Source organism: Sturnus vulgaris, chromosome 4 (assembly GCF_052056855.1).
Source record: "Sturnus vulgaris isolate bStuVul1 chromosome 4, bStuVul1.hap1, whole genome shotgun sequence".
NCBI lineage: Eukaryota > Metazoa > Chordata > Aves > Passeriformes > Sturnidae > Sturnus > Sturnus vulgaris.
Window position 1 is genome coordinate 48,438,484 of NC_142246.1, and position 26,881 is coordinate 48,465,364.

The 26,881-nt window shown below is 39.0% G+C and overlaps 1 protein-coding gene across 1 annotated transcript in view; it reads left to right on the forward strand.

Annotated features, from left to right (window-relative positions):
* Positions 1-26,881, forward strand: part of DKK2 (dickkopf Wnt signaling pathway inhibitor 2) — a 37,418-nt gene that overhangs the window by 8,272 nt on the left and 2,265 nt on the right. Inside the window, exons 2-3 of the mRNA XM_014878356.2 lie at positions 25,419-25,569; positions 26,724-26,873. Coding sequence (XP_014733842.1) covers positions 25,419-25,569; positions 26,724-26,873 — 301 coding nt within the window. The remainder of the gene's footprint in view (positions 1-25,418; positions 25,570-26,723; positions 26,874-26,881) is intronic.

Below are 26,881 nucleotides of genomic sequence, written 5' to 3' on the forward strand. Positions count from 1 at the left end.
TCAGGATGTTGCTTTCTACCTCAAAAAATGAAAGTTTGTGTTTCTCTCTGTCTTCTGGGGTTTTAGGTTTCCCACACATAGACTGAGCTATGAGTTTTTACTCTCCCTTTGTTAGGAGTACTGAGTGGGTACTTCCTTTCTTTTTCAAACATCGTCTCCCTGTCATTCTTCAGGAGGGAGGGAGGACAGGACATATCAAATGGTCATGTTTTACCAGACCTGCCATTCTTAAATTTCAGTTTATCATCCACTCAAGTGGCAATAATGACACCATCTGGCTCACATAACCAACCAGTCTGTGTGAGCTGAACACTGGGGTTGCCCAGCAAGACTGAAAGTTGTTCTTTCAGACTTGTTCAGTTGCTGTTACTCCTAACAAAACTAAATTTCCATTTGTATATTATTAATAATCAATTCCTGTGGTAGGGTGAGAGAGTGGGTGTAAGTCAGAATTGAAGAAGGAAATTTTGGGAACCAAGGAAGGACCATGAAAACAGGAGGTTGGTATCCTCTCTCCACACTTTCTCCATGTGGAGCCAAATGTTGATGCTGCCTCATGTCATCTTATAGGCAAAGAGGAAAACTGCCTAGGATTAAAAGTCTACTTTATAGTTTAGTGGTAGTACTAAACTGCTTAGCTGCATACAATGTTTTTGTAATTGTTTAAATAAATACGGAGTTTTTTAAATGCTCTTCAGGAATGCTTGTAAACTTCTGTGCTTGGATTTGTCCCCATTGCTATCTTCCAGACATCCCACTCCTCGCCAGGAAAATGGCTTTTTAACAAGAAGAATCCTCTGGAAATTACTTTCTGAGGGGGTCCTGGCCACAGCAGCTGCAAAAAATTGCCACTGAACTTCAGTCCCAATTGTTTTTTATTGCTAAAAGGATAAGTGACCAAGTGAATACTTGTATTATAGCTTCACAACAGTGTAGTAAGTATCAAATTGTAGTATGTGATGCTGTCTAACCAGAGGATTAAGATTTTCTCTGCTGAGAAAAATTTCTTTCAGATTTTGTACCAAAGCATAAGCTGCAAGGAGGTCGGAAAGTTCTGCCAGTCCCAACTGTTCTGTGGTTAGGCTGGCTTAGGGTTTTCCTCTGCTGGGGCTGGTCAGTGATGTCAGCACAAGCAGAGCTATAACAGCGTGAGGCAGCTGAGAAGTCATGGCACCACAGTCCATTGCATGTTGGTCCTCCTCCTGCTGAGGAAACAAGTCCATGGGGGGCATTTCCTGAGCAAAAGGGTTTTGAGTAGCAGCACAACTGCAGCATAGCTCAGATTATGCTAACTGGGAAGTATTTTTGCCATGATTTTTCAAATAAGCAACACAGAGCCCAGGAAGGTGAATAAAGGATGGATCAAAACCTTGAGATGATACAGGAGACATGCTTGTGTCTTTGAGCAAGATTTGTCACCTGGAAAGGAGGTGCAGCTCTTCTTGTCGTCCTCTCAACCTCTCTGCTCTAACTTTGAGGATCCCTCCTTCCCCAGACATGCTGGCCTCACTGTCACTGCTGTAGGTTTGGGACTTGGGTTTGGTTTTGTCCATTACAGTTACAAGGATAATGCCTTTACTTAAGCACTATCCTCTCAAGTTATCAGTGAAGAATAAATAAGAGAATTTTTATTTCAGGCACACATGTGCACTGCAGGTGTGAAGGGAACTCTTAAATTGTTTATGAGCACACAAAGCCCCACGAACAAAGAGGGCAGAAAAAAAGAGTTTGTCATTTTAAGGAAAAATATGTTTTAAGGCCCTGTTAAAAAATAAAGCTGAAACAGAACAGTGAATGGGCTGCAGATTGTCTGTGTAAGAGGAATTAGCACTCTGAAAATCTCTGATTTTTCTGAACAGGCTTGTGCCACAGACGGTCCTAGTTAGCTAAGATATCATTTGACAATGGAGGGGATATCCACTGTCAGGCTCTTGTCTTGGAGAGTTACCCACAAAATCCTCTTCCAATAGGCACACACAAGCATGTAGGATAGCACTGCCTTAGCTCTGTTTTAAAGGTTGTAGATGACTAGAAGTCAATGGAGACATTGTATGAACAGGTATGATAGTGGGGTGTGAGTTCCAGATTTGGGGTGCCCTTGTCACTCTTAAGTTTGGTGGGATTGAAGTCTATTTTACTGTTAAAGGGTCAGAAGGGTGGCTAAAATGAGAGAAAACACATTACTTTTTTTAACGGCCATGTGAGGATATCTTAATTTGTTTGGAACAGTTTTCAGGTACACTGAGGGTAGCATCCATAATGGTGGTAACAATTCAGTGCCTAAACAAAAGTAATGTGACTCGCTCCCCTCCAGCACTGTTTTCCAGCAGATGCACCAAAAAAATTTGGCCATAGACACAAGTTCATGCTGCCGAGAAATGCTATACTTCAGCTCTTTGCTCTGCAAAATGTGCTGCTTTATTGCTCTTCTTATCCAAAAAGTGACACACTTCTGTACAGAAAGCCATCTCAAAGGTTTGGCCCTGTTTACCAATAGGATGAGTCTGAAATGTATTTATGTACCTAACTCCCTGAATGTTTTCAGTGGGAATTAGGTTCTTCATGCATTTAGGGAGTGGGGTCATGGTCTTTTCCATGCACAAGAGAAGTTCAGAGGAAGTCTTCTGTCTGAGACTCAGTGCAAGGCATGCTCAGGGACAAAGACCTCTCTTCTCTTTCCTCACCTGTGTAAGGTAGTCCGAGTTTGATCATCAGAATAATTTGTTATAATTATTATTACAGAAAAGCTAAATCAGAATAATTTATGCTGTTCCCTCAATGATGAAATAATTATATAAAACATTAGTTATAGATCGTATATAATGTAGCAGACACAGTTACACTGGCCCTTCTCTCCAGGTTACAATCTTCATCCAGAGTAACTTTTTTCTTAAAATATCATATTTTTCTTTTTTTTTTTTTCTTTTTTTTTTTCTGTAAAACTGGACAAGGCTGCAGAGATGTTGCAAGGAGAGCTATAGTGCTTGTCTTTAATGAGCTTCTTCCTGACCCACCCTATGTAAAGCAGTTGACACATCATGTGTTGTGCAGCTGGGATGGCTACCCTGGCACATCTCTCTCATATGTGAACATATTGACTGTGGCATTTTGGAAGCACTGGTCCCATGCTGTTCTCCAGAGTCGTGTTTAAGTAATTTCCCAGATACTGTGGATATAGGGCTGGTAGGAGCAAAAGCTGAAGTGGAATTCATGAATTCAGATTTAGCTGATTCTGTGAAAACAGATTGCACAACTCAGACTGACAGTTTCTGGATTTGATTTTCTCTCTTTCCTTGGTTTGACCTCCCGTACTCCTTCTGTCAGCCAGTCAGTATTTGGTTCTGAAGTTGTAGAGTTTGTGTGTTTGTGTGTGTGTGTGTGTGTGTCTGTGTGTGAATGTGGGGTTTTTTGTTTCAGTTTTTCTGAGGAGTTGTTTTTTTTATTTTTGCAATGTAGTCCTTCAAACTTGAATTTTGCCACTTGATCAAAGGGCAGGCTAGTTTCTGTGGGACAGCATCTGGAGGGCTTGAAGGATGCTGAGGTTGTGCAGGAGTGAAATTCAGGCAGGATGATCCACACTGCTGAACAGTCTGAGCAGATAAGAGCAGCCATGGACAAAGTTCATGTCCTGTCAGTGGTACAAGGCGTGTCTCTGTCCCTGCAGTACAGGGAGCTCAGCTGCTCCTGATGCTCTTGACTTCACTGGAAGTGTTGTTCTTGTATGCTTTGACCATTTTTTAGTAAAATGGTCACTGCTTTTACTTTCGATCGCCCTCAGCCCTAAATCACCCTGTTGTCAGGAAATGAATTTAAAGAGTAGCTACTAGAGGACATTTTGTGAACATTTGCTTCTTCTAAAGTTCATTTTAATGGTAAGTTTCACATTAATATTCTTCATGAGTAGTCTTATATACAGGACTGAGTATATTCAAATTTTTGAAAAGTCCAGTGCTTCCAAAGTTGTTACAGTTTTGATGGAAACTACTCTGATGTCGAGGAAGTACAGGTTTGGTTGACTCTGTCTACAAATAGATACAAAAAGTTGAGGATGAAGAGCAACTTGGGATTACAGTCAAACTCCAAAAATCTCCTGTTTTATCTCTGAAGTCAATTTGACTAGAGATTTTAGGAGCCTAAATAGAATTCACAGTGTTGTTAAGTGCTGGTATATATGTATTTGTGTGCATGTCTTTCCTTGCTTTCACCAGATCATTCTTTCCATCAGGCAAAAGTTGGATTTCACAAAATATTGTGTTCCCTCTGTTTTTTCCCCTTGCAGCAGTCTCTGGTCACCTAACTTAATAAGTATTGATAGTATTAAAAAAAAATTGTTAAACCCTCCTTTGATCTTCCCTTCCATCTGCAAGCTCCCAAAAGAGTTAAAAGCCACGGTTAACACACGTTTAAATACTTTGGCATTCAAACTTGAATTCCAACCATCCAGGTTCAGCAAAAAACTTGGCAGAGCTGCTGCCTCTCCACTGTGCTTGAGAGCAAGGTGTGACGTGACCAGTTGATTGATGTGAAGATACTTGATGCATTTATGGCTAATGCAGTACATGAATTTTGGTAGATGTGACCAAGTCCAGTCTGCTCCCTTCTCTAAAGCAGACGTGGAAAGGAACTTGTTATCCTGAACTTGTCTGCTTGCTAAAATCCCTGACACCATTCTTGCTGGTGAAAAAAATCCCAATGAATGGTGTGTATTTGTTCATTCTGCTGTTTTTGTGCATATGGTGTATTAGATATCTGAGTAGAGTGTTTTCAATGGCTGTGTGAAATAGTATTTACAAGGGCCACAAATGCTTTGTTGGTTGGACTTCAAGCATAATATTTGGTTGGCTCAGTCATCAGTTATGCTAAATTTCTATGGCATTGATTCCAAAAACCTCTCAGTGTATGCCATCTGAATTTCCCCATCATGTAGAATGCTCCTCTTTGAAACAAATATATGATATTTTAAGGAACTAAAAAAAAAGTTGCCATTTTCACAATTGGTACCGATTCTAAGCAGAACAATATTATAATTTATTGCAGAAAGGAAAAATATTTGTTTTGAGAACCTGCATTTGCTCTTGAATCAGGTTATGCTGCATTCAGTTTGTATCCTTCTTACTTTCATGCTCTCTCATCCATCTCTTTCTGATAGTACATTAAACTCTTGAGTGTATAGAAATTTAGGTTCCCAGGACTTTCAATTAGACTGGAACTCGATTCATCTGACAGACTTTTCAAACTGGGACTGTAATTCCTAGTTCATTTAGATACTTAATGATCATTCAATCTTCTGTCTGTGTTTCTACTTGCTCACTCACTTTTTACGCAGTAGGAGTCAGTCAATCTTCAGATCAGAAGCATATGGTACCCTTCCAGCAGACAAACATTTTCCACCAGCATTTTGAAGAGAATGAAAATCTAAATAAATAACCCCCAAGGCTGAAAGCAGCCTATTCACCAAACAGTAATTCCACAGGAAAAATAAATGTTCAGCAAAGTGATCTTTCATTTGAAAATTGGATCCAGACTCTACAAACTGAGAAGGGTGAGGAACTGTGTCATATGTGGTGCAATGCAGTTTGTCTGCAAAGTATGCTGCCACAAGGTACTGATGTTCTGCTTATGAGGAAATGCAATCTGGGCAAAAAATAAACAGTTTGTTTGTCAGCAAACTGTTGAAATCATGGTATCATGAACGTTATCCCTCAGGAATTATAAATAGTTAACGTGTATGGACCATCCACCAGCTAGTTCAGAATGATGCAATTCAGGACAGATTCATCTTTCAACACTTTGTTTTGAAAATGTAGATTTCTGTTCTTTGAAGAAAGATGGTAAAATCATTATGTCTGAAAGGCAAACAAAAATTAGTCCTTCAGGAAGGTCAGACACATAGTTGCATGTTTATCTTTTGCTCTAATATTGCAGTTTCTTGCTAAATTAATCATTGCTGCCTTGTTTTTTTGCAAGGAAAAGAATTCACTTCTTCCATGGAGCTACCTTTAGTAGTAGTGGTATCTTATTGAGGATGGAGGGAAGCAAAGCAGTGTAAGGACTTAAGGGCCAGTATCCTGTCCAAATGCAGTGTTATAACTCGGTTGCCTCTTCAAGCAGCTGAATGTGAATTTCAGCTTTCAATGAAAGCAGTTTTCAATGCGAATTTGAAATCCAAGGGTTCTTTTCTCAAAAGAAAAATCGCTGAAAGCTATTGTAACTTGGAAAACCTCATTTTTCCTGAGTTGCCCTGATTTTTTTCCATTTCCGCGAGTCATCTCAACTGAAAGGAAATTTCAACAATACAATACTTGTAAGTTTGTGATACTTATAAAGCTAAATCCAGTGTCTTTGTGCTTTGTGCTTCAGGCGAGGTGAATTTGTGCTTAAATTGATTTAGCAAGTGATCAATCAGAAAAAGATTTTAAGAGATTTCTACCTTTAAAATAATTACAAAATTTTAGCCAAGGACATAATTTTAGGGGTAGTATGGTAAAGACAATATCTATCATTTTCCTACCATAATAGCATATGCTAATTTGATATTTTTTATATTATATATGACTTATATATCTGTACATATATATATATATATGTATATATACACATATATACTAAGACCATTTATTGTATGTGGATTAAACAGGAAGTTTATAATTTATTTTCTGGGGGTTTTTTTGCCGATGCTGTGTTGTTATTAAAACTGCTTTTGCAACCTCTAGTATCAGGAAAAAGAAAAAGGAAAGAAAGAAAATAAAAGAAATTTAAGAAGTATTGATAAAGACCCAAAACCTTCAGTTCTTGTTAGGGGAAAAAGAATCCTTAAAGAGATTACGTCTTTTGAAAACTATATTATTCATTATTAAATTTTAAAATTAATTATTCAGACCTATTCAATGCTCAAAGCATAGCAAATTTTCTTTTCTAAATAGTTTTGAAGGGAAGGTTGGAGTTTGGAAATAAGGTAATATTAATATAACACAGATTGCTTTAAAAATGGCATAATGTGCTTTCATGTGTATTGTTTTCCAAAGTTTAAATTTAGTCAGTTCAGAAATGGGATGAGAATTACTCTGTCTCTTGGAGATTAAACTTTTCCTGTTTAGACTGTGTACTTTTTCTGGTTCATTCATTACCAATAGTAATAATTTTGTGATTGCCTTTTGGTCAAGAATTTTGCTGTTTATGCACATCCTAGAGAAGATTACTGTCTGGATTCAGGTTAATAGGTGTGATAAATGAGGGGAAATATTTACTGTGTTAAGGAAATTCAGAAAATAGCTGATTTCAGTTGGATCTGACAGCACAATTTAACATTATCCCTTACTTCAGCAACCTGATTTCAGGTGGAAACACTAATTAAGACATTTGTAGCAAAAAGCTAGTGTTTCTTGGTTTAAAGAAGCATTGTTGAAGCATAAACTAATTCGAACTTGAAGGGACTGCTTTGACTAAGGTCCCCCGCCAAATGACCACAGTAGTAATAAATGTAATAATGATCTCATATAGTTGTGCAAGAAATCTGCATTGTTAAATACAATCAGATTCCTTGGTACTACTTTTCATATTCCTCTGGAAATTAGTGGGAAATTACAAATTTCCACCAACAGCAAATCTGGCCCTGCAAATAACTTTATATTCTTTTAATTCCTATGTTTTTAAAAAACAATGGCACAAAACAAACCTGCATTAATTCTTTTCTCTTGTTGGTGTGCATCTCAGCATATCTGACATCTAGCAGTAGTTAGGAATGCCAGCCAGCCTTCAATGTCTGTTTTCCTGAAGCTGAATGTCAGTTGTAATGGCCCTACAAATATGTGTTGTCTTTGTCCTACCCCCCAGCTTCAGAGCCATGTTTTAAAACGTGGCTATAATTCTTGTTTGCTTGTATGAATTGATGTGTTAGCTGGTGTTTCTGTCCTGTGTTTATCATGAAAACTCTTTGGAAAAACTCAGTTATATCAAATTATTTCTAAACCACTTCCTACTTGGTAAGGTAAGGATGGGATTGATAAAACAAAGAAGTGTTCATTTGATGTGTGGTTTGGTGACTCACTGGGTAAAACTATTTATGCTCTGTGACTCCAGTAGGTTTTCAAACAACATCAAGGAGATATTTATTGGCACCGCTGTTTTTGTGGCACTGAGAAAAGAATATGTAAGTGTAAAGGAACAGCTGTTAGAAGTTCTAGGAGAATTTAAATCCCATATTTTCCAACAATGTGAATGAGTCTGCATTTGAATGCTAAACCAGAAAGGTTTATAGTGCATATGGTACCTATTTGAATTTTTTAAATGTCTAATTTCTGCTGTGGAAATGGGGGCCAGCTTGAGTTATTTATTGTGGGATGCAGAAGGAAATCACGACCCTTTTCAGGGACACGTTAGAATCCCTGCACCTTTCAGCCAGTTTTCTCCTGCCACACCTACTTAAATTTTCAAAAAGAAGCTTTAATGTATTGAGTGTGCTCTGGATCTTACTAGTTCTGAGCACTTATGACAGCTTTCAGAGATTCTGGTGGCTCCCAGTAGATTGTAATTCTAGAAACAGGAGTCTGATGCTAAGCATCACCACCTGTTCCCCATTATTTTCCTTCAGAAGAAAACGATGCAAGTATAAGATTACATACTAATGGAACCCATTTTCACTAAATAGGTACATTTGGTCACATGTTATTTGGTGGCCCATAAAAGAAAAAGAGGAAAATAGTATGCTGTTTTCAAAAGAGAGAAGCAAATAAAACTTAAATTAAGAGTTTCCTAACTAGGATAGCTAAACCAAATTCTTCCTCAGCAGGTATACCAATATGCAGTATGTAAGCACATACAGATTGCTTGTTGGAATATCTGTGTTTTCAGTTTGATTTGTTGTCATATCCTAAAAGGCTTTGGACTTCATTCATCTCTGTGTAAATCCACTATAGAGCTAGATTTGAACCTTTTTGGCATTTGCACTGAATTCCTATTTCTGCTTTGCTTAAAACAATGAGGTCTCATCTCTAACCAAGGTTTCTCTATTGCCCCTCAGTAGAAAAAATTATAAGCAGATTTAGCACGGTTATAATGATACTTGCAAATTAAGTAGCTGTTTTTTATATTCTGTTATCATTTGCCATACACCAGCAAATCCTGAACACGTCAGCATTCACATAGAACCTGTGATAGCCTGGCCTGCTTGGGGTACTCACCAGTCCTGGTTTTGGGTGCACACCAGCTCTAAATTTTATCTATATATCTGCTTCTTGGTACTTCTTGTTGCTGATTTTCCTTTTGCTAGTATTTTTTTTTTAAAGTTTTTTCCTGCTTGTGTTGCTTGGTGATTCTTCTCTCAGAATCCGTATCAGACTGTTGGTAGCCTTTCAATAGGCCTCCTTCTTGCAAACTCCTCGGTAAAAAGTGGTGGGTTTTTTGAGATAACATACTTTTTGAAGTGTGCTATTGCCTGATATATGCATAAAAGGTTCAGCAATTAACTGAATGGCAGCAAGTTAAGGGTGGTTTTACCCACTTCTTACACCTTTGGGGTGATGAGGTGTTATTAGCAGTGTTTCTTTGCTGTGTTCATGCTTGGGAGACAAACCAAATATTAATTTATTATTGATATATTATTGATTTATTATATTGATATATTGAATATATCCAAATATATTGATTGAAGCAAACTTCAGTCAATAATCCAATCAGAATGAATGGGGTCATGTGTGTGGGACACTGTAGCTCCTTAAAGTCATTTTCTGGAGTAGGTTTGGTGGCTGTATGAGGCAGCCTAAATGGAAGTACTATCTCAGCCATAATTACCAATGGAGAAAGACTTAGGATCAAGCCTTTGATCTGGTATATTCTCTTACATGTGTTTGTTCTGTAGTATTGGATTGGGTTCTTAACTCTGAAACTGGAACTGAGGTTTAGTACAGAGGAAGCAAAAGTAGATTTATGGAGTGCTCTATAGCTGCTTTTTCTGAATGAAGTACTGCTCTAATGAAATATATTCAGGGACTAGGTTTGTCTGCAAATCAGGTTATTTAAGCTTTTAAGAGTTTCATTTCAGATGTACAAATGGATTTTGGAGGACATTGTCAGACCATGACATTACTCAGTAATGATGAGTGGATGTGGTGTTTCAGAAAAATTGACAGACATGGTCTTAGCTTTTCTGTGATCAAAACAAAGCATTTCTATGCCTCTTTTCAAAAGTGTGTCCAGGTTGCTTTAAAATAACTGAAAGTGAATGCTTCCAACCAGCAGAAAATGTGCATTTCATAATTTTCCTTCTGTCACGTGTTGATTATTGGCTCTTTGAAACATTTCTCATCAAATCTTTTTCTGAGGTAAGTCTGTAATGAGTAAATCTATTGTGAAGCTCAGTGAAACCATGGGATCACTGTAAGGACTATTTACATTAGGGAGTGATTACAAGGTAATGGCTTTTTAGCCTTTTGATTTACCAAATAACTTTAAAACTTCATTCTGATTTTGGCTGCAAAAGCCCCTTTATTGGCCAGACACAAAATTTCCATTTGTTTACATCAGGTTTTTTCTCACAGAGCAGATAACAGCAGTGCTCATTCAACATCTAAAAGCTCTCTGGCAGGATGGGTGCCTGCACCCAGCCTGGTGAGTGCTGTAGAAATAGCTTTGCTGTTATTCATGTAGCTTGCTAATAAAAACAGTGATCTGGGAGAGTCATAAGCAGTGTTCTGCCTAATGGAGTCTCATCTAAACCGCAGCTTGCTGCTTTTATTTTGAACTTCTCAAAAGTCTTTCTTGAGTTATAATTGATAGGAATGATAAGGGTACTACTGCACGTTCCTCAGCAAATCTGTAACACAGGGTGTTTTTCCACTTGTAGATATGTATTTACATGGAAGTTGGGCCTATGAGAGAGTCTTGTTTCCAGACCAGATGTACTTTGACTTGAAGACTCTAAGATCATTAACTTTGATTTTTGGTGGATTGTAAACAACTGTGGCTTAGTCATGAGTAAAAAGCAGCTGACCCTGAAATGAGGAAAGAAAGTCATCAAATGTTTGTATAAATAGCTGAAAGAGGTGCTGGGGAGGATCCAGGCATTTGTATTTTGCTCTTAGCATGCACTCCCTACTGGCCATCACTCTTCAAATGGCTGGGTCTTAGTGGTATGACACATCATTTCACTGCTGCTAATGCTGATATTTGTCAGTGCCATCCATCTCCCTTCATGGAGTTTTATAATGAAGACTTAAAACTACAGCAGAGGAATAGGTCAATGATTGCAAGGGGGTGTGTGTAGACCACCTTTGTGCTCTGTTTAAAGACAAATGTACTAACTGCACTAGGATGTGCTTCATCCTTTTTTTCTCCAGGTCTCATGATCAAGCACGGTAAGTCTTGTTAATACAAGATAAGGAAAAATAAGAAAATATATGGAAAGGGATGTTTTGGAGGAGAATGATTATGTTCTCTCACAATGTGTTAGAAAAACATCAAAATAGCAATGTAGTTATATTTTTTGTTCAAGAAATATTCTGAAGTATACACGGGCCTATGACATGTTTTGCTGAGGGACTTCTCACTATCCTTGCTCATGCCCTTTCACAGTCTGCCTGTAGGCTTCAGCCTGATTGCATTGGTTTAACTGAGGAAAAAAATCTCTTTTATTGAAGAAACCTGGATAAATATATTTACATAAGATTAAATATTTGTAAGTACCCTATGTGCTATTTAAAGCTTGAGCTAAGTATTGAGTAAATAGTATACCCTATTGTTGCAGCCGAAGATAGCCTGACACCCTTAAACCAAGGATTTTGACTGATCATTTATTTATACTGACAAAGCTTAGCTCTCTAAAATACATTATCTCCTGGCTGTAAACCCTTTAAGATAAGCACTGACTCGTCTTCAGGCTAAGTCTCTAAGTGACATGCTTAAGTGAGGTTCTTTTGGCCAAAATGAGAGCAATGCTCCAAAAAGCAATTATGAATTTTCAGGCAGAAAATAGCAGCAAGGCTCTGCCCCAGTGCCTCAGTTTAGAGAGATCCTTTGAGTAGGCAAAGTGCTGGTTACTCCTATTTCATATGAACCTTTGAACTGAGTTCAAGGAAAATCCGCCAGATTTAGAAAACACTCTAACTTTTCAACAGTAGTACTTAGTGTTACTTTATGGGCTGATTTTCCTACTTGGGAGAAACTTCTTAGGACAATGGGAATTGTGCCCATTTTGGGAATGAGTGGTCTGTGGAAAAGAGGTAATTTTCTGTTTTGTTTTGTTTTTTTTTTTTCCCTCGTGTTTTTTTCACAAAACATGCAAACACTCAGGTGAATTTAGTCACTTGGGTATGCAGAGAGCTGCCTGGTGGGTTTTGCAGCTCTTTCAGCAGAGCAGGTGTAACCACCACTGATGTAAGAGTTGGATCAGTGCAGGTGGAGAGAGATCCTCAGGGCCAAGTGCTCATCAGAGCTAAAGACATGGCTCAAAGGGAAATGTGCTGTCTTGTTGTTTTAATTCTAATGTTTTCTGAGCAGTCCTGTCTCCTGAAGATTTAGAAGAGCAGAAAACTGAAAGAGAATTGCTTGACTTTGGAAATACCCTTCTCATGACTAAGGAAAACCACCTTAGTGTTCATTACTTTTCTGTGATTAAGTACTTTTAATTCATGCAAATCTAGTCTTTTTCTGCCTCCTTGTCATGTAGGAAAATAATCCATTGCCCAATAGGCGAATCACACTTTGTGTACAGTAAACTATTACAAATGTGCTTATATTATCAGAAGCATAAGCATGTAAGTAACATTAAGCATTTGAATAACTTCACTACTGCTAGATGAACTACCCAAGACTTAGTTATAAATATTTTTATCTGTCTAATTCAAAATTTTTTCCCCCCTGGAGTGTCATGTGAAGTATAGGGAAACAATAAGTCATATCTCCATATCTTCCGTATCTTCCAGCAAACACTGTAACAAAAAGTAAGGAAGGAAAGCTTCTTTTGTCATAATCACATAACTGTGGTCAATGTTTGGTTTCAGCAGGAAGTTTAAGGAGAACTCTGCACATAGCCATGCTCTAAAAGATTTTTGCCAGTTGTTAAATAGACTAAGTTTGTCTGTAAAATATGCTTTAAAAAATCAAGTTATTTCTCTAAAATATGCTTCCATGGGTATCACTCAAAAGTAGGATATATTTTTTCTTACTTGGCTGGTAAATGTGGCCATCTTGATTTGTGTTTCTGTCTCTGTAAAGGAGATAATTGTTACAGTCACTATTACTTATATTTAGCACATCTGAAAAGAAGGGTACAAATTCAGAAAAAAAGAAATAATCATACAGTTAAATGAATTATTCTGTAATGTGTACTTCTTATGTACACATTGGCATAGCAAGCCATTTATACCCCACTACCTTGGGTCCATCTGCTTAAAAGAAAGAAGAAAGAAAAAAGAAAAGGCAGACAAAACTAATGAAGTAAAACACTTGAAGTCTTTTCTGCCCTTATTGGTTTTGCTGTGTAGGCTATCTAGTGGATAAAGAACTGATCATATACAATTTTAAGAAAGCATAGCACCTAGACACTGCCTCTGGGCAAGGTTACAATGCCAACAAGAGGAGTTCAGATATAGGATAACTCTATGTTTGCAATCCAGCGCATATAAATGTGAAAAATGCCTGCTTACAAAGAGTGTAGTACCTTGGGGAATGCAGCTCATGCAGAATAGAAGTTGTCAAGAAGGTGGTGCAATATTACCATGGTTCCTGCTTCTCTGCCTTTCCTAACAAGAATCAGATATACACGGAAGTTTTCACTTCAATAAAGCTGAGAGAACTGAAAAGTAGTATCAGGTTGCTGCATCTGGCTTAGCTTTAGAAGTGGAAATATACCAATGGGATAAACGGAAGGGCCACCCACTATAAAGTGTGGGTGACCAGTATAAGGAAAAATTACCCCCCCTCCCCTTTAATGCTTATTTATTCCAAAGACTATTACAAAGAAATTGCTCTCAGTCTGATGTATTGCCAGGGGGTTAAACTTTTTAATGACTTTTTGTTGACCAACATCCAAGACAACTAGGAACAAAAGTGATTCTGTAATTCCACATAAAGAATATTATTTTCAGACGAGAAGACAGTGCTTGAAAATGTAAGTTCAGAAGATAGGATAAAAGGTAGCAGGGAAGAGGATAAATGCATGTCTCAGCAGCAGAACAGTTTATTTTGAGGGTGGAGAACAGATTTAGAGCTAATTCCATGTTAAATGCCAGAATTCTAGATAATTGCTTGCTGACAATGATTAGAATAGGATAATGTCCATTTTGACTTGTTTCAGAAATTGTGTAGGATTATTCTTCCCTTCTCGTCTCCCAGATGAGGTGTGGGGTTTCTTTCTTACAAATTAGCTATTTTCTGAAATCCTACGTTCTATCTCTTTTATGTTATGGTCCCTAGCACTGAGGGAAGTCTTACTTGAAAATGGAAAGGGGCTCATAAGATTTAGAAGAGGGTGTAGTCAGAGTACAGTGTCTGGAATGAAAGATGGTCCCCCAGTGACTATTGAAGACTGAAACTAAGAGGAGTCTCTTCTAACTCAGGGACAGCAGACATAAATAGTAGTCTGAAGCCACCCCGTTCTTTCCTCCCGGACTGCATGTACATGCTCTCTCTTCTGAGAATTGGGGTCTGAGTTTGTTTGAATTAATAGTGAAGTCATTACACTATGTAAATATGTTAGTCTTCATCTGGTTTTACTCACAAGCTATTCTTGCCTTGCTGTGCTGTTCCCATTTTCTTGTTTGTGCAAAATTAACCAGGAGCATTTTAAAAGAAAAGTTAGGGAAAGGGTGAATAGTGTTGAAACTTTGATTGCTACGTTATTTGCCACAGGCTGAAGTTTGGTAGGCAGTTCCAACTTAATCATATAATAAGAGTACAATGGCATTTTTAATGAAGCTTTTAGGGATCCTTTCCCTTTGTCATTTTTGGCCTTCTTTGAGTAAACTGTGATAATTTGCCTTAATAGCCCAGTATTACAATTTTTCATTTTACTCTTACTGAGGAGTCAGCTGAGCAGCAGTATGGGTCTAAGCACATCACAGAGGTTGCCTGTGCCCTCAGGGAGCTGAGACCAAGCGTTTTCCCAGGACAGCTGGTTTTTTGCAGGTAGTCCCACTGCATAAGCACTACTGGCTCCTCATCCAAGTACAACTGCTTCTAGAATGAGTCAGGATAAGAAGCTGCACTCTCTGCAATTTTTCCTTTTGCTATGAAAAGGAAAGCCCATTGTGGAGACCTTGAAAGGCACTCCCAATTAGAAAGACATCAGAAGCCTCTCTCTCAGCTGCCCTCTCTTGATAACGAATCGTGTTCTATCAGGTCAAGACAACCCCTGTTCTGTTCCTTAGGACAGCCCCCTGCTCTCTCCCTGTCCATCAGCCTTCTAGTCACTCCCACCCTGTTTCCCTGTTGGTCCCTGTGCCCCAACCCCATCCTTGTGACAACCCCATGTCCCCTGGTAATTGATCTCTGATACTTCTTTCCCCGTCCTACTCATTTCATGTACTTAACCCAAAGCCTCAGATCAGGCTTTTGCCTCTGCCTCTGAACGCTGGACTGTGCACACACGTGGCTGAAATAAAAATCTCTCTAAAACCCCTGCAAAGGCTCTTCCTGCTTCTTCACCTGCTTCACCTCAACAACGACCCCAACCACAACAGTCCCAAGCTGCATTATTGACTTGTCCTGTTTCTCAGTCTCACTCATGCAGACAAGTTGTGAAAACTGAAGAAATACCGACTTTTTCTGTTTCTTTCTTTTTCCTTAAAACTCATGGACTTCTGTGACAATGACTTTGAATCATCTGTGATGCAAGAGACTGGAAAGTGGGAGCTGGTGCAGGTGCCCTAAAGTTGGTTTGTTGTTCTGACATTAAAGCTGGATTGATAGATTTTTGATGTCTGATTTCAATTCCCTGTAGGTGCTTTGGCATTCTCAGTTCCCCCCACAGTGGAGCAGTCACAGCCATCATGTTGCAGAGGTGCTCACATAGAACAGGAAAAGAGGGAAGGTGTTTGGAATATCAGATGACAATGGTGGTTTCTGACAAATAGAGAAATAACTGGGGACTGGAAGAGGCATATGAGTCAGGTATTCTTACAGAGAAGACCATCAGGGAAGGAAGCAATAATGATGACATTCAGCAATGATGTTAGACTGTGGTCAGCAGTCTGCTGAGGTGGAGACTGCAGCTCATCCGTCTCAGACATATGACATCTGACTGTCTCTCCAGCTGCCACAAGCTCATATTTTCAGGGATGTCCTTTTGAATATGAGAAGCAGACAAAGCAGATTTTGAAAAATGGTGTCTTAAATACTTTGTATTCTCCAATGCTAAGTATATTCTGTAAGGAATACCAAAGAGTAATTTCTAGGGTAAGGACTACAGATGCTGCACAAATGTTTATAACCTGAAAGCGTTCTCTCTCCAGGAAGTGTTGCAGACAAAGGAGAGTTTTTGCACTAACTTCAATAAGACAGGTTTTCCCCCTTGTTTTTTTCTAGAATTTGTGAATGTTTGAAAGCAAAGGCAGTTTAGTTGCTTAGCAGGACTACTACAGAAGGTAAAGCTGGCATCTAATTTTTCTTGCTCTGTATACATGCTTGCAGATGCTCCCAATAAAAGCTCCACCTTGACAGTGTGCCATGATTTGTGGATATTCAGACCCAGGTGTTAAACAGTAACTTACTGCCAGTTCCCAGCAGTGTTATTCTACACCCAACCACATCATCTGAGTATTCCCCTCTGGTTTAATGCCTGGTACTTTAGAAGCCATAGGGTCTGCTAGCTGTTTTCATCTGGATAGTATTCTTAGTATTCCAACTGCTCATCCATTGCAGTAAACATGTTGATTAAAAAGCCATAAGAGTCTCATGCTGAAAAGGATGATAAATAGCCAATTAGAGACAAAACTAAAAAGCAAAACCATCAGAAAAGGGGTGGGGAAAAGACAGAGATAAAAGGGCAGGAACAGTCTGCTGAGAAGACTGGACATAGAACAAAGCACATGTTAACAAACCTTCATTCTTTGAGAAGCCTTTGTTGGCACATTTGAACATGACGTAAAATCAAGACCTGAAGTCTTCCTGTTGTATTGATTTAGAACTACACTGTTGACTTCAAAGATTACCTGACATTGTTTTGATGCTCTGTTGTGATGCTGCTGCTGGTAGTTCACCAGACAATATGAATCAGGCAAGTTGAGACAGAGCCTGTAAGATTTGGGGTCAAACTGAATGTTCCTCAGATTTTTGTACCTTCTTTAATCATGTCTTCCATAAGATCCAAGTTCTACAGAGCAGGAAGCTGCCTTCAAAATCAGAGTATGTAGTTTGTGATCTCTCCAAATGTAGAGGAGGAAACAATGCAGTGAAATACCATGGTTACAGTTCGAGGTAGACAGGGAAAACTCCTGCACCTCTATATGTACACTGTGCATGGGGTAGAAAACATAGTTTGCTTCCTCTGAGAAGACAGGATTCAGCAGAGTGATGCCAATTTGGACCTAAGGGTGATAATTTGTCTTAAAGATGGGATAGAATAGGAAGACTTGTAGCTGTGCTGCCTCAGGGACAACAATGTATATGCTGTAATCTGGAGCAAATTTAATGCTGTTCTGTAATAAGCAATGTAAGCTGTAATAATGCTGTAATGTAAGCTGTGCATATTTTGGGCATCCTGTGCTGCCCTTTGAGTTACTTGGAAATGTAACTAATTTCTAGTTTGACCTAAATGAGGAATTAAATGTGAATTAAATTGAATAAAATTTTAAGGTGGATTATTCTAAGTGTTTAAATGTTTGGGTCTTCCGTGACACATGTAAAATGCACTAAATTAATGGAGATAAGAGTATCCTCCCAGAAATTTTGCTGATCCACTTGCAGTCTTTCAGATTACCTTCCTCCATATGTCCTTCTGAAGCCAAGGCCAGCTTTAAACAGGTGCTACCTTCTCCCAGTAGGACACAAAATGTAGGTAGTTTTGTAAGAGAAGGTGTAGGTTTATAAGCTGTACAATAACAGGTTGGAATTATCTAGATAGTCTAGACCTAAAATGCTTGTTGAAATTCATTATGTGGGCTGAGAGACCCACAGGGTCACAGTGTGAGTGAGATCTTATTCAGGAAAAGTCCTTGGAGTTTTTTTCTGTCTGCACTGGGAGAGTCACCACTCACACTGACTAGTGCTGTGTGAAATAGGGCAACACAGCTCCCTTGTTTATTTGGAGGTGTTTGACTCTACTTCCACCAGGTGCAGCTACACACTCCCCCTGAGCACAGCTCCCTGCACAACTGCCTAGTGCTTGCAGAACAGGATGTTGTTTTCCATGGCATTATTATTTGGACAAGGAAAACTTATGAGAGGACCCCTGTGAGTCTTGCCTCAGTTGGTTAAGAGGGACTTCAGTGAGGTTTGTTTTCTGGTTGTTAAGATTTGAGTTTTCTTTGGCTCTAGCAAATCATGAGAGCTGGACTACTGCAGGTCATAGAAATGTTCTTTCCCTGGTGGTCTAGCAGTGGATTGAGAATTCCTTTGAAACATGAATATTTATTGTTTAATAATGCAGGCTTCTGGGGCCATTATCCACGCAGTTTGAAGGAATGATCTTTGGAAGCTGCAGTACATGTATCCATGATGTAGTGCTTTGTGAATCGGAGCTCATGTTAACAGCAACACTGTGTTAAATTGAAGTGTTAAAAATAAATTATCTTTTGAAGAAAGTGATTGTACTTAAATCTAGAAGCTGAAGATGGCGTTTTCCTCTTTAGGTCTGGCAGAGAGATGGGTCAGAGTTGTATTATTTTAACAAGAAAGAGGTTTGGTGAGAAAAATTGAATCATTAAACTTTCTATGGCAACTGAAAGAAGTAAATCTGTTTCATTGCAACTACTGTAAGTTTCTTTTAGGAAGGATCTGTGCCACAGCAGTCACTGAGAGTTGAGAGTTTCTGGTTTCTCAGTCTGAGACAGGATCCATGTCTGGAGCTGTCTGAAAGCACAGCATGATTTCCTCTGTGGGATAAATTAACCATGGCTTTGTGCTTGCACACAGTGAGATCCCTCGCTATCATCTATGCCTGTGTTGAGCTAAGAATAGGAAAAAGCAACATCAGCAGCGCTGTGGGAAAACTACATCACTCCAGATGGCTGCTGACAAATTCTTTTCTTGTTTGGGATTAATAATAAAATACTAAATAATGGTAATTTCTCATCCACATCTTAACCTATATGTCTGCTTAGCAGCTAGGAGAAAGTTAGGCTGAAGTACGTCAAAGGTAGATGTTTCTGGATACACCCGAGAAGCTATCAGTAAGTAGTTTAGTTGCCTTGCAGGAAAAAAGCCACAAAAAGCTGGGAGTTTGCTTTGTTGGTTATTAGAAAGCTTTGAATTCCCTTCTTACCCCCTCCATTCTGCTTTATCACATTCATGTGGTGCTGAATAAAGAGTTGGTATTTCCATTGTTACTAAGGTTTGTATCCTGTGAGATCATGTTAGTATTTCTCTCAGACTTCATAGAGAGGATTTTCACTCTGTCTCCAAAGAGGCAAGTGGGACGAATACCATGTGTGATGTATTCATTTAGCTCTACAGGCCACATGTTACATACAACTGTCCCACCAATGTTGATCTGTTAAAAGCCAAAACAAATTTGAGATCCCAACTCAGAATCAGGCCCAACTGGGGAGCCAAACAATGACTTGCATTCTTTGTAGTTAGTCTTGACAGCAGGCTATTTGGTTAAAGCATATGTTTGCATTTCCTAATTTATTGGCATGCTTTTAATTTAGATTACTAATTCTTCAGAGAAAGAGAAAAGAAAAAGAAAACATGGCACCCCTGTGGCTATTTCATATGTTTGCTCCATGGGGATCAAGTCCTTGTTCTGAAAGACAGTTCTGTCCTATCCAAAGCAGGATGGAAAGGAGAGGCTCTCACCATGATTGAGCCATTTGGTTGCTTCATTGTGCCTGATGGCTTTGGAATATTAAGCAATATGCCCAAGACTAAAGGCAAACAAACTCTTTTGTTCATCTCTCAAGTGGAGGTTGGAAACTGTCCTCTTGCCTATAGTTCAGGACATTTTTGATCCTCTAGCCAGCATATTGGCAATAGAGACATCAGCTTCCACCTCCTTCACAGTCATTTTTTTAAAATTTACAGATGTATGATTAATTGAAATAGAGAAGAAAACCTTTTTGCTTAAGTAACAAGTGAGTAATAAACTGAGTAGCAGTACCAATTCATTTGTGGTAACCTGTCTCACAGACATTGTATGAATATAAAAGGTTGTGCAGATGTGATATAGAAGAGATTTTGACAGCAGAAGATGTCTGTAGCGTGTGGTAGCACAGCCTAGTGGCACAGGTATTTGCACAGGATATTAATAAATAGGGATAGTATGTCCAAGACTAGGTAAGAGCCTAAATTTGTTTTCTAACATATGGGTGCTTAGGAAGCAAGGCCATTCCTGGGATTCTGTATGTGTCCGTTTCCTTGAGTCCCTTGTCTCACCTTTGCAGTATAGCTACTGCCTCTTTGCCAAGTGTGAGAGGATGTTGAAGGACTGACCTGTTAGCTCTGAAGAGCTCTCACTTTCTGGCTGTACAACTGGTTGTGGCTTTTCTCCTCTTCTTCTGCTCAGTCCCTACTATCATCGGGGAATGATTGTATGGACCAAATCTGGCTACTGTCATTTCTGTGGCACATGAAACTTCATCTGTCTTACTGAGTGCTGCTTGGCATCCACAGTGAAAGGCTAATGGGCAATCTCCATGCTGTTTCTTCTGCTGGGAGTGGTAGTAGCCATGATTTTCTGCCAGGACCGACTCTGCACTTGGACTTTATGATGTGTTTTTAAAAAAAAGTTAATTGCTTCTGGGGGAATCACTACTGATATCTGTTCCATCAGAACACCTATTTAGGCACAGCTCCTCTCAGCATTGAAGGTGGGTCTGAAGCCAGCAGTGTCTCCACTGCTTGTGTTGGATAAGTGATGACGCAGTCTAGGTAAAAATGCCAGTGGCTCTTCCTGCCTTTCACTGACTTGGTTAGCTAGTACAGCATGGAGTACTTCACCATAAAAGCAAATGAAACATCATAATATGAACAGATGAGAGCCTGGTGACTGAGACACTGGCTGGGAATATTGTCTTCAAATATTTGTTGGAGGCCATGCTGAAATTCAAGACCTTATCTTCCAAAACTCAATAAAGTATGCTTGCCATCACTCTCCTCACCCTTCAGCACATTACAGTGTCTGTTTTACTCTCCCCCTGGAGTGCTTCTCCATTACGTTTTATACTGCCAGACAGAGAGACTCAAGCTGTGTGACTTCTTAGCACAACAGTCTCACCACTTAATATTGCTACAGCTTGCAGTGAAACTCTGTGGTGCCTATAAAATATGTATGATAGCAAATGACTCCAGCAAAAATATCAAGAAAATGTCATTGCACTGAGAAAAGGGGCTAAGAGCTCCTCTGTGAAAAGGGGAAGACTAAAGTAAACATAAACCTCACTACTGCATGATTCTCAAATCTGGAGAATGATATTTACCCCTTTAGACTGTAGACAACAGTTCCTTACTCAGCCTTCCTGGGAAGTCAATAAAAGAAGGGAGATCTTCAAGACTTGGAAGGACTTGTTCAACTGTAAAAATCCCCAACTTTTCTCCTCTATCATCTGCATAATTTTCCTTGAGTATTTCTATCATTAATTAATGGAATTTTGAATATAAATTCAGGAAGGGAAGGAATATTCTCTCTCTCCAAGTGAAAAGTTTTCCATGTTCTGTGATCTGACTGGTAAAGATTAGCCTTGGTGGACTGATGCTGGTGACATTTTGGCACAGCACAAGCAACATCCATTTCAACATCTAGCCTGAATCCTTCAACATTGCAAAAATCCCTTTGCTATACATTTTTGGACAAGTAATCAACAGTATATTTTATACAAGGATACAAAACTAATTGGAATGGCTGAGGAAAAACCATGTCAGTAAACAATGCTCTTAATCAGACAACACATTCTGAAAATATGACTCATTATCACAGGCAAATCTAGTTCATGTCATGCTACGGGTGACCTGATTGCCTGTAAGTGGGATAAAAAAATAAGGTTGTTTAAATGCAGCTTCAGGGAGTGCTACATATTTTATCTGTTTCATCTGGTTTCCCATGATATCAAAGCTGTGTTTAGTGGATGGAGATTTACAACCAGAAAATGATACGTATAGCTGAAGAATGTGAATGGATGATGTGCCTTATAGAATTAGTTACCATTTCTTGGGAAGTAGAGCTGGTTTACAACTTGCTTCTTCCCTCCCCATCTGGGATGGATCTGTGTCTGTGTTGTATATAGGAAATGTTCTCTACAATTCTCTGAACGTAAAGACTCTGTTCCAGGCACTGTGATGTAGGAGATTTCAAAAACCTTGACTTATGCATAGATTATAGTTAACATGCACATTTTTAGACGTATGTTTTCTTTACCCTGTATTTTAAAGAAGTATACCTAGATTGACACAACTGACAACAAAAGAATCGTTATAGATCCATTTCCCTCGTGCTAGCCAAGGCTAAATACACAATATATTACTTTGTTTTATTTTTCTGTTTCTACAATGAATGCTACACAATAGAAATTACTCTGCTGAGAGCAGAAGTTATGCCTATTCTAATGAATGTCTAGTGACTAGGAAACAGACACAAGGCTATATAGACATTTTTGTTCCAAGGTCCCTGTGATTGATAGCCAAGCTATAAATGGATAGTGATTTTGGCAGATCAAAACAGTTGATGGCAGCAGGCATTTGCAAGAAAGTCTTTTGTATGGCTGACTGGTACTAGTCTTTTGAGTAGACCTGCTAGTTATTGTCTAAGCTACATGTAACAGATTTATTTTGTGATGTGCTGCAGTCATTTGCCTTAGGTAGGTCAGTTTTGGCTTACTGTCATTCAAAAGCATAATTTTTATTTAGGAATGACTCCAGACTGGGAAGAAAGTCTGGGTTCTGTTGATTTCCCTAGCAATTTTTGAAGTTGTCTTTTGTTACTTCTACCATTCACAAGGACAGAGCTTAGAGCTGACAATTAGGTGTGTATCTTAAAAGATCTTTTCCATGTCACTCAGATTAAAATCCAAAATCACTAAATCTGGTATGCGAGAGCATTCATTAGCACCATTCGGGATCAGGGAACTCTTTTTTTAAGAAGCTATTTGAGGAATTAAAATAAAACTGCAAGTAGGCTTCTTGCTGACAAGTTGCAGGTGTATGCCACATGCCCATATTGAAAAAAAGATGCGGTTATGAAGGTCTTGATGACAGACAAGGGTCTAAAATGCCTTCATCTCCAGGTTTCAGCCAGTCCATCTGTTTTTTATTTGCATTTCCTCCAGCTAGCACAGTTAGTATTTTCCAAACTCAGTATAACCAGTCACAAGTCTATAAAATTACCATTTTTTTTTTTTTTGCATTGTAAGATCCTTAGGTTAGTAAGGTATCATTTAAATCAGGGAAGTCTTACTTTTATGGTAACTATATAATAAATTTTACATCAGTTTTATTTATTATTTTTGGAAAAATTGAGGGACAGGAGTGATGAGGTTGAGGAAAGGCCACTTCAGTTCCACTTTGTTAGAATAAGTAGAAGCTTCTTATGCCTTAAGAGTACCTGTGTTATCTTATTGGTACTTCTAGCTTAGAAGATCTGGCCTTCTTTGATTTCATCCTCTTGAGGAAACGTTCATTCTTAAGGCTAAAAGACTTCCACATACTTTGGATTACTCCAAACAGCTGCACCCTGGAAAAATTCTCAAAGGCACACATTCAGAGGACAGAAGTAATGAGGCAACAGTACTTGGAAAATATCCAGCCAGCACTTTTGGTACTGTAATGTAAATTTTGACAAAGAAAGCAACTCATGAAGTCACATGAGAAATGGCATAATTTCCCCTCCCACTACTGTCATGTGAGAGATTTGTTTGGTTTTGTTAGAAGACCTCCTGTTTCTTATGTGATTCTCAACAGAATGGCATGAAGATAGACAAACAAGAGTTTCTCCATCTAAAGAAACAACTTTCAAAGTGAATTCTCAAAGACCTTGAAGTTTTTCTTTTCTGAGAGAACTGTAAATCTTGATTTCAAATAGGATTACTGAAAAGCAATCATTCTACACTGGAAATTAGTCCACTGGGAGGGTGAACAATTAATTGCAAAATAATTTTGAAGTACTGGAGAAAATTAGTTGAGGAAGTATAAACATATTTTTCCAGAAAGTGCATAAATTTATTGTCATCTTTTTTTATATAAAGAAATTCCTCAAGAATAATTTTGAGGAATGGAAAAAAACTATGTAATTAATTAAATAGGCAGTAAAATTAGATTCAAACAGATAGCACAGTTGTAGCTGTGTGGGAGTCAGCAGAAAGCATCCTGGAATGTGGCAGTGTGTGTTATTATAATCAAGAATCCTTTCTTTACCTTTTGTAGTAAAGAAGTTTTCTTTCTCTTTATGGAGAATGCAGTGCTTTTGGTTTGGTGGTTTTGTTTTTTTTGTTTTTTTTTTAAAGTCCGTTTTCCTGTGAGGTAGTGCTGTTTTTGATGAATATAGAAGAATTGTATACCCATGTATCTGTTTCTAGAGCATTATATGTACAAGATATTTTGTTCTCTATAATATATTCCGTGGCATTCCTTACCATAGGGTGTTGTTTAGCAGGTGACAGGTTTAACAAGTATACTAAGACCATAAGTGAATGAAAGGTTATCAAAGTGAAATGCTGACCAGTGATACTTGTTCACTTTCAAGGCGTCCCACTGGTGTGGGGCAGAGATGAGTGGTGCAGTTACAGACATTTGAATGAGTGTGATGCTCACAGATACTCACTGCGACAACACGGAGCTTGTTTGACAAGTGTCAAAGGAAAAATGCCTCCTCAAAGTTAAAAATGAAATTTTACCTATTGGAGGGTTGTTTCAGTATTTTTTCTGGTTTTCATGGCTGTGTTGATTGTTCAATGTGGAGTTTTAACCTCTAGCTTATGAATCAGATATCTGAATCCACAAAAATATGAAATCTCTTGTGCCCACATATGTTTGAGGTAAGGAAAGATGAAACCATGGGCATGCAGGTTCTATCTCTTATTCTTTAAGCAATGACCTGCAGCTGTGTGAGCTTAAAGACTGATGTGTGGCTGCAGTGGAGCATCCCTACTTGCATCTCCTAGCCCTGTGAATTGTTACCTCAACTATTGTTTTATTTTGGAGAATTCAGTGGTAGTTGGTTTTCTTGTTTTTTGCTTGTTTGCTCGTTTTGTTTTGTTTTGTTTTGTTTTTTTTAATGGAGTGCATCCATTCCTTGTGCAAAGGAGTGCCTCACTGTAAGCCTTTCTCTTCCCTACCAGGCGTACCCTTGCACTAACGACAAGGAATGTGAAGTTGGGCGGTACTGCCACAGCCCTCACCAAGCCACGTCTGCGTGCATGGTGTGCCGGAGAAAGAAGAAGCGCTGCCACCGGGACGGGATGTGCTGCCCCAGGAACCGCTGCAACAATGGTACGGCTGCCAGCTCTGGGCTTCTCTGCAGAAAATCAGCCTTTTGACATCATCTGTATCTATGAGTGTGCCCAGCAACAGTATTCTTACCTGGGTGATAGCTCTTCTTTTTCTAAGAAGAATCAAGAAAACTTAATTGTCAACTTTGTTCCACTCTGCCTAATTTTCTTTATTAGTATTTCTATGTTTAGGACTCAGCTACTACCAGTCTTTTCTTATATTTTGTGGTGGAGAAACACAAAAATGCTGCTGCCTAAAATCAGAGCTCTACATTCAGTGTGCTTTGATTCACTGGAAGGCTGCATAGAAGTCATATTTTAGAGGAAGCAAAGGAGACTTATTGAATCCTGAATCTACTCTCCCTGGGGAAGGCTATAACTGTACTGTTTGCATTCCCATGGAGACTGGAGAGAGATGTCTGTAAAGAGCTCTACAGGGGCTCAGACCATAAAGCAAGAGTGACAGAGAGACTGAAATGGGGTCCAGTGCACCCCAACCCTGGGATAGTGTGGGCAAAGTGGCTAAATAAGTAATAAAGGGATAGGAACGACTAAAGGGCTAGAAACTGAAAGCTTTAATATAAGGAGAAAAAAAAAGGGTGCAACATAAAACACAACCTGAAACACCTGCTCACAGCTACCTCTAAGAAATAAAGTCCTTGCTCCCTAGAAGTCTGATGTTTGCAGGTCTATAGAGCTCCTTTAGAAGACCCCAAAATGGGGTTGAGCACACACTTATATAGACTACAATGGAATGTTCTAGAAAGCTCTCAGCCAATCATAGAAAATTGTGTAGTCTCTATTTGCATGGTCACTCCCAGTTGTTCCCATAATCCTTTTCTTCCCTATCTCACCACAGCTTGACTGGATGTTATCTATCTTGGCTTCTCAGTGTCCAGGGTCCCGTGTTGTTACTTGCTATGTGGCCAGTTCACAGCCTGTCCCTTCCAGGGCAGACAGCTACAACTGTCTGACAATGAGTGAGCAGAGCTGTGGTGAGGCTAAGTGCTGGGAACCAGAGGTGAACATGTGATTAGAGATGAGCGTCACTGAGGCCAAACACCAGTGCTTTCATTATCCTGCCATGGCCAGTGCGTGTCTCTCAGCTGCTTTTTCTCTTATTCAGATCTTTGAGTGTCTGTCTTTCCCTTGCAGGTATTTGCATACCGGTGACTGAAAGCATCCTTACTCCTCACATCCCTGCTCTAGAAGGGCCACGCAACAAGAAGAATGGTCATTATGCAAGTAAGGATTTGGGCTGGCACAACCTGGGGAGGCCCCGATCCAAACTGTCACACATAAAAGGTAAGATC